This window comes from Lupinus angustifolius, chromosome LG20 (genome assembly GCF_001865875.1).
Source record: "Lupinus angustifolius cultivar Tanjil chromosome LG20, LupAngTanjil_v1.0, whole genome shotgun sequence".
Taxonomy (NCBI): Eukaryota; Viridiplantae; Streptophyta; class Magnoliopsida; order Fabales; family Fabaceae; genus Lupinus; species Lupinus angustifolius.
In genome coordinates this window covers 17751678-17768146 of record NC_032028.1, presented here as the reverse complement: position 1 = coordinate 17768146, position 16469 = coordinate 17751678, and the positions used below count along the sequence as shown (strand labels likewise).

Sequence of the window (16469 nt, the reverse complement as noted above, 5' to 3'; positions counted from 1 at the left end):
ACATGACTTCACAACAAATAAAGATCACACTATTAGTGAAGAGAGAAATAAATGAGCTAAAATAAGATAACGATTTACCTTATGCTTGAAAAGAAAAACAAAAAATCGATAACTTCACCATAGCTGCATAACTTCACAACAAATAAAGATCACACTATTAGTGAAGAGAGAAATAAATGAGCTAAAATAAGATAACGATTTATCTTATGCTTGAAGAGAAAAAACAAAAATCGATAACTTGCTTGAAGCGAGAAACTAAAAACAAAAGAGAAAAAAAAGTAAGTTATGGAGAAGAAGAAGAAGAAAAGTAGGAGAAATAATAAACTAAGTGATACGTATTATTGTGTGAGGTTTTGTTTATGAATTTGAAAAGATTTCCGCTCACTAAAACAAGCATTAGAGGTATGACCTTTAACAACGCTTACTTCAATAAGCATTGTTAAAGATAACACATTTAACAACGCTTATTGAAGAAGTGTTGTTAAATATATGAAATATGACCTTTAACAGTGTTTGCTTCAATAAGCACTATTAAAGATAACACATTTAACAACATTTTCTTCAATAAGCGTTGTTAAAGATAACACCTTTAATAATGCTTATTGAAGAAGTGCTGTTAAATATATGAAGTATGACTTTTAACAGTGCTTGCTTCAATAAGCGTTATTAAAGATAACAAATGATAACACCTTTAACAATACTTTCTTCAACAAGTTCTATTAATTCTCTTCTGCCTTATATTTAACAGCGTTCAACACATAAGCATTGTTAAGTGGGTGTTGTTAAATATCAATTATGGTGTAGTGTCTCTAAATATATGTTTTAAATTTTACAGGAAGTAACTTGTGTAACTGTTGGAACAACGATTATGTTGGTTGTTGGTAAACAAGGATGATACAATAATGGTTGTATGAAATGTACGAAAAAAGCTGATGTTAAAGATGGTTCCTTTACCTGCAAGTGTGAAACCTATAATATGAATTCTAACCCAAGGTAATACTTTTCTCTAATATAAAATTGTTTATTGAGATATATTACTTTCCCTTAATGAGAAACACATCCTGTACCTTATCCTTATGCATTTTATTTTCCAAATGCTGAACATATTCAAATTCAAAGGGTTCTTCTTTTAAATATTCGAATTCAAAGAGTAGTCATAATGCAATTAGTTCTATCTCCAATTATAAAATATTATTTTAGTTGTAAATAAACTAAATTGCAGGACCTTTATTGTTAGATAACCTCCAATCCTTAGGAAAATATTGATTGATGATATGGGTAGAAGATTAGTCAAAGTGTTTGGGTTTCCTATTTGGAAAAAAATAAGTATAGACTTATCATTAACCTCTTAATATTGTGTCTTAGCTCCGTGTGTGTAAATATCCTGTTCAGGAAAACAATATAGTTTATTATTATATGAATTATTCCTCCATTGTTGAGATATATTACTTTCCCTTAATGAGAACCACATCCAGTACCTTATCGTTATGCACTTTATCTTATGTTAGGTACAAGCTTGACATTAAGGTTGTTCACGAACATGGTAATGGAAGGTTCGTATTTTGGGATCGCCAATGTGTTGATATTATTGGTGTCTCTGCGTGTGAGCTCAGAAGCCAAATGCTTGCAGTAAGTTTATATTTATATATTCATTCACAATAGTTCATATGATCCTATGTATATTTAGAAAGGTGAAGATGATCCTAAGACATTCCCTTTAACACTTGACATGTTGTTGGCACAGATAATGGCTCTTAGGGTCAAAGTACAACCATCATACCATCAATCCTCTGTTATAATAATATCTAAAGATCAAGATTTGATAAAATTTGTTCTAGATCAAATTCTAGTTAATGGGGTAGCTCATCTTAACCATCTTTTATTATCAATTCAAAATATGTTTATTACATGATTTTGTTTTCTTTTGAACAACCCACAATTTCAGATGACATGAAAAGGAAGTCTGATGTTAATGATTCTGTTCAAATCGAAACTGTGAGTGAAAATTGTTAGAAATTCATAATTTGTAATTAAGGAGGGCATCATATATTTAATACAATTATATTGACTATTTATTTTGGGGTTATAAAACAAGTGATCTAATTTCTGACAACTCATAGGACTTCTAAAATTCATAATAGATATGAGCTTAATGAGTGAATACCTAAATGGTTGACCTACACGGGATAATGAGAACCCTATAAGTTAACAAATAAGGAACGACTATGGTCTTCAAGACACCAAATCATAAATAATTTTCACATTTCTTCATCAGTGAGAAAACGGAGGTCCCAAAAGGAATTCAAGATTTGATTGAGGAAAATCATCATACCAAAACTCTCTCAAAATATATATCAAAAGAGTAGACCAGAGAACATGGATTCAGGTATGACAATGTACATTTATTTTATATATATATCTATATATATATATGTGAGAATCATGATATTCGAAATCATAAGATTGATATTTCACCAATCATTAGGAAATAGCTAAAAAGTGGTATAAGAGCTTTAGGTTCTGTTTTTTATGGTTCTCCATTAAAGATGCGTTTTCCCCAATTTTTTATGAACCCTAATTTTAAAATTTGAGGATTTTTTTGCTTATGTTATTGGTTATGAAAATTGGATATTTAGGAATAACGAGAATAACTTTTATCCGCTTCCGCTTATTTGAATTATAAGTAATTTCTATTATGAATCCTTGCAACATGTGTTGAAGTATATATTCAAATATGTGCATGGACATTGCATTAACTATTATGACTCTATTATGCAATATGTTTATTATATGTTCACAAATGCCTTACTGTTGGACATTGACTTTTGTCACTTTACAATTTTACAATTTGTTAAAGTATATGTATAAAGTATATATGTGTTAAGATGTGTTTTTATTTAATACATATACAATCTGGAATTCACGACCTTATATATATTGTGAATTAAAATATACATATTTACATATGTAATTGTTTCCAGCTTGAGGATGTTGTGATATCTGGAATTATAGATCAAAATTAATATATATACATATTTACATATATAATGGTTACGGTTAATGCTTAAAATTATATATACTTTACTATGTTAGTGTGTGAAAGTGTGTATATATATATTGTTACATATATGTTTTAAGATATGCATGATCATATTCAATTTGGAAATTTTGATAATGATTTAAATATTTCTTTTTATGCTTGTCACTCTATATCTACTTTGTGTTTGATTAATATTGCATCCATTTTTATGTGTTGATATATGTAATATATTATTTTTTGATTTGGAATTGTATTGTTGGATTAAATTTGTTAATCATAAAAGATATCAAATCTGAAGGTTTTAATTCCAATATCATAATTTTTTATAATGGACCCATATTGTCTTCCTTTTGTCTAGTAATTATTTTTGAATTAATTGATGCTATATGTTGTCAAAGTAACTTCTATTATGGAAATTGATTAAAATTACACATATGAGTATGAAATTATTTATGCGAATTGTGTTCGACCTAAAGGAAGACACAATTTGGCTAAGTAATAACATATATGTGATGACAAATAAGTAACAATTATAAAGTTTTTTTCATGTGAATAATAGTCGATCCAAAGAAAGACTAATGTTTGACAGAAGTAATTGTTAATATTTGATCATTACGATGAGAGTACCACTTACAAATTAATTTCTCTGTCCAAAGACTAGAAATTGATGTTGTGTTAGGTATCTTGTGATGAATATATTATGTGAATATGTCTTGTTTTATATATATTATTTGACTTGTTTGTTTAAATAGTTGCAACACTTATGGTTTGTTGCATTGGTTGGTGTCTGATTGCATTGTTAAGTGGTTGCTATTGTTGAAACATTGTTTCCGTTTGGTCAGGTATAAAATGGTAATATATTTTTAATAAAAAATTCAAAAGGACCATCACTAGAATTCGAAACACAGATCCTTGTGATGAAAATGATGCAATGCTACCAATAGGCTATAGTGAATATATGTATTTATATGTGGATATAAATGATATATATTTTGAATTAAGTGTTGATCAAACTTAAATAAATGGTTTTTTTCTTTTGGAAAATAAAATTGTTTGACATTTTAAGTGAACTTATTAAATAAGAAGTCGCCAAAATGACAACTTTTCTGTGAATTGTTTATAATAAATGTCAAATACTAGTGCATATATGTATCCATGCGGGTATTAATTGGCGATAAACATGTGATTATTATAAGGTTATATGTGAATGATAAATCAGTCCAAAGAATAGTTTATTATTTGACATGTATTATGATCAATGTTTGATCATTACAAACAAGAGTATCATTAGTGATTGATATGAAATAGCAAGACAATTATATGTTTGCATTTTATGCGAATAATGATCAGCTCCAAGGAAGATTATTATTTGGCCTAAATTACACATATATTTGTAGTAATAAATATGTGATAATCATATGGCTTTCTATGAGAATAATAAGTCGGTCAAAAGAAAGGCTTATTGTTTGATAAGATTGATTGTCAATGTTTGATTACTATATTGAGTGTACCACTTACAAGTTAATATTTTATCTAAAGACTGAATATTAATGTTGTGTTAGGTAACTCGTGATGTGCCCCATCATCATTTGAATTTAAGTATTAAAGTTGAATGTGAATTTAATTGCAATAAGATTGCAATTTGTTCTGTTCTTTTACTAGTGCTACAAATATTTCTACTCAAATTAAGAACATCTCATTGTTGAATGGGAAAACTTTAAGGGCTATAAGGAAGCCGTAGAAATTATTCTCGGCTGTATGGATTTAGATATGACACTTCAGGTGGAGAAATCCATTTATACTCCGGAAATCCTCAATGAGGTTAAAATTGAGAAATCAGAACACTTTAACCGAATGTGTCTAACGATCATGAAATGCTCTATTCCATAAATATTTCGGTGCTCTATCTCTAAGGGTCAGAGTGCAAAAAAGTTCCTTGAAGAAATAGAGCCATATTATGCCAAAAAATTAAAAGGCGGAGACAAGTAGCTTTTTTTGGCTAAACTCATCTCCATGAAGTATAAAGGCAAAGAAAACATAAGGGAGTATATTATGGAGATTCTAATCTCGCAATAAAACTATAGTCACTTAAGTTAGAGCTTGGTAATGACTTGCTCGTGCACTTGGTTTTGATCTCCCTTCCTGTACACTTTGGATCATTCAAAGAGAGATATAACACTCAGAATGACAAATGGTCTCTCAATGAGTTCATATCTCACTGTGTGCAAGAGAAAGAGAGACTACAGAGATATAAGACTAGAAGTGCTCGTTTGACTATGACCTCTCAGAATAAAAAAAGAAAAAACAATAAGGATGTTGTGAAAGGGCTATTTGTGTTTTTCCTTAGAGAATATGGAATTTTTCTACAATACACTATGCTAGGCAAACCTAAAATGAAGGGTGTTATTGAGCGATTAAACCGAATTCTTAAGGATATGGTAAGAAGTATGATTAGTCATTCTTCCTTACCAGAGTCTATTTGGGGGAGCTTTGAAGACCATAGTTTACATCCTTAATAAGGTGCCAAGTAAAACAGTTAACAAAACCCCATATGAGATTTGGAGTAATAAAAGACCAAGCTTAAAACAATTGTACATTTGGGGTTTTCTGGCTGAGGCGCGACCTTATAGGCCGCATTAAAGGAAACTGGACTCAAGAACTGCTAGCTGTTATTTTGTTGGTGATGTTGAACACTCTCGGGGTTATAAATTTTATGATCCCACTTCAAGACTTTTTTGAGGTGGGAAATGCAAGATTTCTTGAGGAAATTGATTTTGGGAGGAAGAGAACATAAAGAATGTTGTATTTGAGGAATAACCCGTCGCTAATGGTAAAAAATTTCTTGTACCTATTACCATCTAAGGAACAACTTTGGTAATAGAAGATAATGTCCAGAATATTGTTCCCGACAATATTCTTGAACAAGACAACAATGAGGTTCTCCCTCAAGTACCTATAGAACAAATTCAATAACCTCAACAAGTAGAAGTGTCATTAAGGAGATCCACTGGAGAGAGGAGAAGTGGAATTCCTCATGATTATATTGTGTTTCTTCAAGAACATGAGGATGACATCGGGTTAACAGAAGATGACCCATTGAACTTCTGTCAAACCATGAAAGTTCTAACTCTCAAAAGTGGATCGATGCCATGAAGGATGAGATGAAGTCTATGCATGATAATGACGTTTAGGATCTTGTCGAATTACCTGAATGTGTGAAACCTATTGGTTGCAAATGGATATTTAAAACCAAGAGAGATTTGAAGGGTAATAATGATATATATGAAGCTCGTCTAGTTGCTAAAGGCTACACTCAAAAAGAAGACATTGATTATAAAGAAACTTTCACTCTAGTATCTTCGGAGGATCCTTTTAGAATAATGTTGGCACTAGTAGCTCATTTTAATTTAGAGCTATATCAGATGGATGTTAAGACTGCGTTTCTAAATGGTGACATTAAAGAAACGACCGGTATGGTGCAACCAAAAAACTTTATGTCAGTATGCTCAAAGTCAATGGTATGCAAATTAAAGAAATTCATCTATGGCCTTAAACAAGCTTCTCGTCAATGGAATCACAAGTTTCATCAAGTTATTACCTCGTATGGTTTTGAGGCAAATAAAGTTGATGATTGTGTATACCTTAGGTTCAGTGGGAGTAAATTTATATTTCTAGTATTATATGTCGATGATATACTGCTTGCTAGTAGTGATATGGGATTATGCATGAGACCAAGAGATTTCTAACAGAGAATTTCGAAATGAAAGATCTCTTGGAAGCTTCTTTTGTATTAGGTATTCAGATACTGAGAGATCGCTCTCAAGGTATCCTAAGGTTGTCACAAGAAAGCTATATAGATAAAGTCCTATATAGATTTGACATGAAAGACAATAAACCAGGGGATACCCCTATATTTAGGGGAGACAAATTTAGTCTCGAACAGTGCCCTAAAATGACCTTGAAAGATACGAGATGCAAAAGATTCTTTATACATCTGTAGTAGGAAGTCTAATGTATGCTCAAGTTTGCACATGTCCCGACATGACGTTTGTCATGGGAGTTTTGGGAAGATATTTGAGCAATCCTGTAATGCATCATTGGAAGGAAGTCAACTGTGTTATGTGTTACTTAAAGAGAACAATGGAGTACATCTTCACTTATCGAAGGTCTGAGAATTTAGAGATCATTGGATACTCTTACTCTGATTTTGCTAGATGTCTAGATAGTAGACACTCCACCTCTGGATATGTGTTAATGTTGGTTGGAGATGTTATCTTTTGGAAGTCTTCTAAATAGACGCTCATAGCTCCTTCATACATGGTTGCAGAATTTTGTCACTGGCTTACATGTGGTTGATGGTATTGAAAGACCACTAAGAATTTATTTTGACAAAATTTTGCGGTTCTTTACTCCAACAATAATAGGAGTTCTACAAAATCAAAATTTATTGACATCAAGTTTATGGTTGTTAAAAAAAGTATTCAAAATAGACAAATTTTCATATGAGTATTGCTTCTTAGGATACTTTAGTTCAGTGAGAGTCTATATGTTTTATGATATACTTTGGACGTCATATATAATTTTATGTATAATAAAGTTGATGATTTATTGTTTTAATTTGAACGTGTGTATTATAACTATTGTGTTGCAATTAAAGACTTTGGATTGATCTCACTAAAAAATAAAGAAGGACTAGTTGAAAATAGACATGTTTAAGATCACATTGCATGAAATTTCCATTCTACTCATCCATATTTGATCTATGCCATTTAGTATATTGGTATGGTGATCATCATGGTTGAGTCACGTTTGAATGTGATGAAGGTCGCGGTGGTTCCATATTTGATATATAAGATGAACCAAATTATATTAAGGAGAAGTCTAAATATAAATAGCATACATGTGTTCGCCTAAATAATATGTGATATAATTGTTTCAGGAAAAATATGAAACCCAAGTGGGAGATTGTTAGAAAATCATAATTTCTAATTAAGGCGTGCATCATATATTTAATACAATTATATTGACAATTTATTTTGGGGTTACAAAACAAGTTATCTAATTTCTGACAACCCATAGGACTTCTAAAATTGATAACATATATGAGCTTAATGAGTAGATACCCAAATGGTTGATCTATAGGGGATAATGGGAACTCTATAAGTTAACACATAAGGAACGATTATGGTCTCCAAGACACTACAAATAGTTTTCACCTCTCCTTATCAGAGAGAAAACGAAAGTCCCAAAAAGAATTCAGGATTTGGTTGATGTATGACATCATACCAAAACTCTCTCAAAAGGTATATCAAATGAGTAGATCAAATAACATGGATTCAAGTATAACATTGTATCTTTGTTATATATATATATATATGTGTGTGTGTATGTGTGTGAGAATCATGATATTCAAGATCCTAGGGTTTGTATTTCACCAATCATGAGGAAATAGCTAACAAAAATAACATGTTTTTAACTAATTTACATTGCAAAGGTAATTCCTCTATTAACTCTTATATATTTAAATTTGGAACTTTCATGGTTAGTCTTTATCTATTACTGTTGATCATGATCTAGACCACCTTCAAGTTGTAACTCCAGCTAAGAGGTTGTTGCTTGATTTAGATTTGAATCTGCTTCAAAGTCTTGCTTATTATTCCATTCAATTGTCATCTTCAAAGGTGACAAAGCATATCAAGACCAAATGAGTTTTGATATTAGTATAACAAGCTCTATGTAACCATTTACAAACAACCTATTTTGTTGCATCACAAGTGTGATGCATATTTTATGATATGAACTTCTGTGGGATAATTTTTTGTTACCTCATCTCGTTGACATGAAAACCCATTAGCACAAATCATTTACCAACTACCTTACCCTCTCTATGTTTTGGACAACCTATTTGTGACAATCATAATATCTTTTAATTAGAAGCTGAAGTAGTTATTTATATTATAATCTTAAAGTAGTTATCCATATCTATTAAGTTTCATTTGTTTTAATATTATAACTTAAAAAGCACATTCATAATGTCATCTATGACTGATATGATAAAGTTTTTGTTTACTAGCAATACTAATAAGTACGTGAACTATAGTAACGGATAACTGAAACAAGGCTTATGGATAACATACTTATATGCAACACTTTCTAATGCCACATATTGCTTCACAAGGCCTATGAAGAACATTAAGCGAATGAGTATATTATAGTCAGCTACTATAACAATCTGTTAATTATTTCAATAAAAAACATAAAAGGATGAGTTACATTTATTCCACTTCACTTTGTCTTGAATTTACTAAACATTAAACTTCAAACACACAAAAAATGACAGATGCATTAACTGTTTTATTTATCGTCCTGTATTTGAAAATGTACACAATATGTTTGGATTATTTGTTTTGCAATAGACATTCACCTAAGTATTCTATTATAAGTAACATTTGAAGATACAATGTATTGAAAATTTTAAAATGAACAAGGTAATCCACTAAAATGATGTTATTTCTAACTATTAGTTTACAACGAACAACCTTATCCAAAATAGCTATTGTTCAGGAAGAAAAAATATTATACTTAGCCAAAATAGCTAGCATCCAAAAAGTTATAAGTCAACTAATATTGAACAAATTTTCTTCACTGCACTAACTAAACTTTCCTCAGTACACAAACCAACAAAGATTTACCATTATTTTATAATATTATACTAACTTTTCTAGCACGTTGTTGCATAGAGGACAAATATTTTGAAAACATAAACTAAATAAACATTTCAAAAAGTACCTCTACAACACATGTTACTTTTTTATCATTTTCTCCATATTCTCATTCGCAACAACCACACCAACTTAGGTTTTCATTATCCAACACCATCTCACTCAACCAAAATACCTTCTCAGGTAACAATCTATATCTCCTTATCATATCTTCTTCTTTTTCTGTATATACTCATATCTGCTCTAAAGCATGTTACAGACTCATCTCTTCTTTTTTATTTTTTCTTTGATTTATCATATTCTAATACTTTATAAACCACTTTTCTTTATGTCTGAAATATTAAAGTCCAAGTTCTCGGTAATGTACCTCCTTTTTTGTGTTTCATGGTTCATTACTTCTTTTTCTTTTTGCATTTTATATTATGAGCATGACTCTATCTAGGGTGCATATATATTATCCCATAATGAGTGTTACTTCATATGTCATAACTTTGTAATTAGTCAGAAAAATACTTAAAAATTACTTAATAAATCACATCTGCAAAATGACCTTCACAGGTTTTTTTGGAGTAATACCTTTGCTTCACCTTTTACATTAAATATTGTATGCATTTCTCATATTAAATGAGTTGTTGTTGAAGTCACCTACTATAAGTAATTGTGTAATAGAAATATCATCTTCAATATAATTTCTCTGTTTTTGGATGTCATGAACCCAAGCCAGATAAGTTGTGTTAAGTTATATATTTTCCAGATAAGTTGAGTTAAGTTATGTTTTTCTTATTCATATCGGCACTTTACATGTTAAATATTGTGACTGTTTTTACGATCATCTGTTAATAAGATAGGTTCATGATTGAGTTAATTACTATAACTATAATTGTTGTCGTGTTCTTTAAATTGTCATGGACTGTTATACCAACAACATCTTCTTGACTATTTTTTAGTGTGAGTTAGCAATTGCTTTCATGGCTTTCAAATTGTTGTGGACTGCTTTTTTAATATGATTTTTACATTTTCCATTTTTATTACTTAGTTATTATCAATCATAGTAATTACTCACTAACATTTCTAATTACTTATTTTATCATATATGAACTCTAATAATGTTAATCTTTATTCTACAATTGCACGAAATAAGTAATTGAGTAATAGAAATATACCCTCACATAATATAATTTTTCTGCTTTTGAATGTTATGAATGCAAGCCTGATAAGTTGCGTTAAATTATAATTTTTTTTGTTATTCATATCAACACTTTGCATGTTAAATATTGTGACTGTTTTTACAATCATATTTTAACAACATAGGTTCATGATTGAGGTATTTTCAATAAGTGTTGTCAAGCTCTTTAAATTGTTATGGACCATTATGCCGACAATATCTTGGACTGTTTTTTTAATGTCTGTTACCAATTCTTTTCATGGCTTTCAAATTGTTATGGGCTATTTATTTAATATAAATTTTCTATCTTCAAATGTTATTACTTTTTTGTTATCAGTCATAGCAATTACTCACTAACAATTCTAATTCTAATTACTTATTTTATCATATATGGATTCTAATAATGTGAATCTTTGTTCTACAATTACACTAAATAAAAGAAAGTGTACGTTACGTGATAATATAAGGGTATAAATTATGCAAGACCAAGAATTCAATCTGCTTTAATTGATTCACAAAAACAAAATTCAACACAAATACAAATGAGTAGAACACCTCTATCACAAATTTTATTAAATTGTGACAAAGAAATAAATCAGAGTTGTCCTTTCTTCAACAATCATCCATCCTAAAGTTCTACAATTCATATCCAACCAAGTACCATTCATGAAAATACTAGCAAAAATCAAACAATCATTAGGCATAAATCTAATGGATAGATATGGTAGCATGCATGAGGAAGAAACAAACAACATTAGTGCAAATACTAAAGAAAATGTCTCCCCTCATCCATCAAGTCAAAGCTACACTGACCATCTTCGTCATCAAATGAATGAAGATGATTACAACTTTGATTTTTACATGGAAGGTATTCAGTTGATATTTAAGCATTATTTATCTTATTTTAAAAGTTAGATAATGATATAGAAGATCCACTAATAAAGTTTATTCCTCATTTTTAGTAGAGGTAAATGTTGAATGTATTCAGAAGATGAAGACCATGTTTACAATTTTGCTAGGCCATCAATATATGACAAAAGACAAGGTTCTTTAATATATATATATATATATATATATATATATATATATTCATATAATATACTTAGTAAAGACCTTAACTTTAATATTGTCCTTATAGATTATTTTGATCTCGGTGATCCTAATATTGAATGCGAACATTGTGGAGCCTGTATGTGGTATCAAGAAAGAAAACATAAACATAGAAATACTACAACACCTAAGTATGAATTATGTTGTGGTGATAGTCGATTACAAATACCATTACTAAAAGCTCATCCTCCACTTCTTCAACATCTCCTTTTTGATATAGATTCAACTAATAGCCTTAATTATCAAAATAATATTGGTTTGTATAACATGATTTTGCATTTACATCTTTTGGAGCAAAAATTGATAAATCTATCAATAATGGTAGAGGTCCACCAACTATCAGGATACAAGGACAACCTTCTCATTACATTGGTAGCATGTTGTCTATGCTTAGTTAATCTCCAAAGTTTGCACAACTATATATTTATGATACAGATCATGAAATTGAAAACAGAATGGACGGAATAAGGTAAAAAAATATTATATAGTAAATTATTTTTTAATAATTGTTTCTATCCTATTACTCATTATTGTGTTGTTGTACAATTCATTATCATAGGAATCACAAGATTGACTCACAAGTAGTTATGCATTTATCAAAGATGTTAGATGAGAACAATGTCCATGCAAAGTCTTTTAACATGGCAAGGGAAAGATTAAAAGATGGTGTTATTCCAAACATGAAGTTAAAACTAATTTCTGAAAGGAATTCAGATGGTAGAATAAATAACTTACCGACAGTTTCTGAAGTTGTTGCATTAATAGTTGGAGATATTGACTCAATATCACAAAGGGATATAATTATGGAGACACGAAGTAGCCAGTTGAAGAGAATTGATGAATTATAAGCAAGTTATTTGGCTTTCCAATATTCATGGGCCTGAGAGGTCGCATGTCAGAACTAGTATGTTACACAAAAAAAGGCGCCTTTTTTTGTAACACCCCGACCTTGACATGTGACCTCCCAGACCCATAATACACTAAGCGTGCCATCCCCAAGCTTAAATACCCCCTGCAGTATTTTATTCCCCTACAGGGGGAGCCTACCGCGACTCGAACCCGTGACCTCAGGGATAAATAGTTACTATACCCTTGAGTCACTACCATTAAGCTAGTCGTATGTCAAGGTTGGGGTGTTACAATGATCATGAGGATATTGATGATATACTTTCAATACCAACAGTATTAAAGACTATGTTTACATCTTGGATGGAAGCAAACAAACAATATCCAGAAGGTCGAAATTTATGTTACGCTCAATTTGTCTCCAAATTTGTTTATGTCAAAAGAAGTCGATGTTGGAAGCCACGAAAATCAGGTTATACAATTGGTAGACTAATTTGGGTTCCTCCATGCACTGGTGAGCACTATCTTAGGATGATGTTGATGGTGATTAAGGAAGCAACAAGTTATGAAGATATTAGAACAATTTCAAATGTTCAGTATTCTACATATATGGATACATGTTTTACAATGGGCTTATTCAAGGATGATAGAGAATATATTGAAGCTTTAAGAGAAGCAAAGGATTGAGGTTCTGGATTCTACTTAAGGAAATTATTTGTCACAATGCTTTTATCTATCTCTATGAATAAGTCAGATCAAGTTTAGGAAGAAACATGGACGTGGTTATCTGATGGAAAAAGTATCTGCTTGGAGAGTTAGCCCCACATACCTATGGATGTTTCTGGCTCAAACAAGATTGCCTCTAGTGCGAGGATACCTGTGGGAAACCAAAAAAAGAAAGAAATATTGACAAGGCAATTAGGAAACAGTCTCATATATGAAGAACTCAATTACGATATACTTGAGTTAAAGGAGAAGTTCAATCTTCTTTTTCAATCTCTTACAAGTACTTATAGTTGATGTCGCGGAAGTGGTCGTTGTGCAATGTTGGCCACAAGCAATCAAATAATATACATAAATAGAAGAGAAGAAACAAGAGAATTTGTTAACAGGGTTCAACCAATTGTGCCTATGTCCCCACGAGCGTTGAGCGGCTACCAAGACATTATTAGAGAATAAAGATTACAAACCCTAACACACCTATGGGCCCACCTACCCATGGGGTGTTTCTATTTGGTGCTTATATCTAGTGCAAATTATAACAAGGAACTTGAGTCCAATATATAACATCTAGGCAATATGGGACTTCATATAATAACATATTTCAAATATCCCCAACAATCTCCACCTTGATTGAAATAGACGAATATCTCGCTCCTTAGGAAATCTACACAAGAATCTCCACCTTAGCGAATATATGACTCCATCTTGTTCAATGTCTAATTCTCTTTAATTGCATTCCTACAACATAGACCTTTTGAGTATCCTTGATGATGTTACCAAGAGCCTAGCTCTCCATACTTGTAGTGCAGCTTCCCGTACCACCATCAAATGGAACATGTCGCCTAGCCACCTATTGCTAGGAAGTCTTTCGATATATTGGAACCTCCACAAAAGTTCACAACAATCATCATCTTCAATATTCAGTCAAACTGAACCTTGGATCTTCCTTGGAAAGCCTCAACCGCTACCATCATTGTCTACTCCGACAATCCTAGTTCAAAAGAACTATCATACTCCACCATAAGGAGTATATCCACAACACACATCTTGCATTAATGCTAACTAATGTCTATGTCACATCTTTGCATCCAAGCCAATGCCCATGCCACACCCCTGCATCTCTCTCAATGCTCGTGTTACAACTTGTATCAAAGCCAATGCCCATTTAACACTCTACATCAAAGTCAGTCAGCACCTTTGTACTTTTGTGGAACTTCTAAACAATTAACTGTAAGTATCAGAGTGCAACTAAGAGGGGGGGGGGTGAATTAGTTGTCTTAAAATAATGGCCGTTTTTTCTGCAAAATCAAAGTTAAAGTGCAGCGGAACAATATGCAGAAAATAATAGGAAATAAAATGAAAGAGATAAGGAGAAGAGAGTACACAAGTAGTTTTATACTGGTTCACCTTCTTGTCCACCGAAGGCTACATCCAGTACTCTTGCCATACAAGAGATTTTCCACTAAGAATTATGAGTTGTAATTACAATATCTCACCCCGAGATCTCTATGTACCTTACACACTCCCTAATTCTTATACCCTTGGAAAACACCTTTCCAAGTGAATCTATTCCCCTTTCTCTTCACACCCCGTGAAAGAAATAATTCTTTTACAACAATGAAGAATATTCAACTATGGCAGATTGCCTTTACAAGTATGAAACTTATGTAACTTGCAATCCAAACTCTAAATATCTATATAGAAGTATATAATGCTCTTTGTAAAAGTCTTTGAAACACTTGAAGCAACTTTGCAAAGTTAACTTGAAAGTTTAAGAACAAGTTGCAAAAAGTTCAAAGATAAATTCTAAGAAAAAGTGTGAGAGGTTTTGAGAGTTGAGAGAAAATTGTATGAAAATTGTGTGTCTTTTTGTGTGAGAGTTTAGAGCCTTTATATAGAGTTTACAAACACCCTTTGAAGGTTTCTGAAAGTGTATGAGTTGTTTGGAGTGTAGAGATTTCGTTTGGAGTGAAAACCTTTCACTTTGAAATCTGAAAAACACTTCCAACAGCTCTCAGTAATGGGTTACTCATTTGAGTAATGGGTTACTCAAACTTTCTGTCCACTTGAAATTTGAATTTTACATTGAGTAATTGGTTACTCACTTTGAGTAATCGGTTACTCAAACTCTCTGTCCAACAGATACTTAAAATTTATTTTGAGTAATCGATTACTCACTTTGAGTAATGGGTTACTCAGCTTTCAAAAATCAGTTTTTCAGTTGGATAACTCTTTTCTCACACATGTAACCTGTTACTCAATGAAGTAACCTGTTACACACTATTTTTGAAAAATGTTTTGAGCAATTATACTTGTATACTTAAGAGTTTAGGATAGAAGTACTTACAAAGACTTAATCTAATGTCTTGAAGCTTTATCTTCATTTGTCTTCATAAGTCATCTTCCTTTTGTTCTTTTTGGTGATGTTGGTGTCTTCATCAAAACCGTGCCAAGGTCAGGAGCAAGATCTTCTTCACAATCTCCCCCTTTTTTATGATGACAAACCAATATCTTCTTGACAATGTAGCTTTCTGAATTTTATGAGAGTAGCATACTTGATGATATATCTTGAGTTGTCTTGATTATGCTCCCCCTATCTTGTATGCTCCCCCTTTCATTTGGAGTGAAGTGCCTGGAATAAAATTTGACACAGAAAATACATTCTCCCAATTCTCCCATTCTCCCAACTTTTCTCCCCCTTTTGACTTCATCAAAAAGTAGAAAAGCCAAGAGTCCAGCACAATATATATATACAGCATACATGATATATAGCACAATTTGATATAGCAATAATAGCAGTGCATATAATAGCATAATATCAGAACATAAAATCAAGTATTGTTTAAACATAAGAACATAGCAT

The 16469-nt window shown here is 31.4% G+C and overlaps 1 protein-coding gene across 1 annotated transcript; it reads left to right on the top strand.

The window, feature by feature from the left end:
• Positions 865-1954, top strand: LOC109335518. Its single transcript, XM_019571652.1, has 4 exons — positions 865-993; positions 1509-1629; positions 1688-1858; positions 1946-1954. Exons 1-4 carry the CDS (start codon positions 911-913, stop codon positions 1952-1954), a joined length of 384 nt encoding a protein of 127 aa, XP_019427197.1. The 5' UTR covers positions 865-910.

Bases quoted from the DNA above. Each gene is read 5' to 3' on its own strand.
- LOC109335518 (XM_019571652.1), top strand. From the start codon at position 911: ATGAAATGTACGAAAAAAGCTGATGTTAAAGATGGTTCCTTTACCTGC. The intron at 994-1,508 runs GTAATACTTTTC...ATCTTATGTTAG, and splicing joins AATATGAATTCTAACCCAAG to GTACAAGCTTGACATTAAGG. The intron at 1,630-1,687 runs GTAAGTTTATAT...ATGTATATTTAG, and splicing joins TCAGAAGCCAAATGCTTGCA to AAAGGTGAAGATGATCCTAA.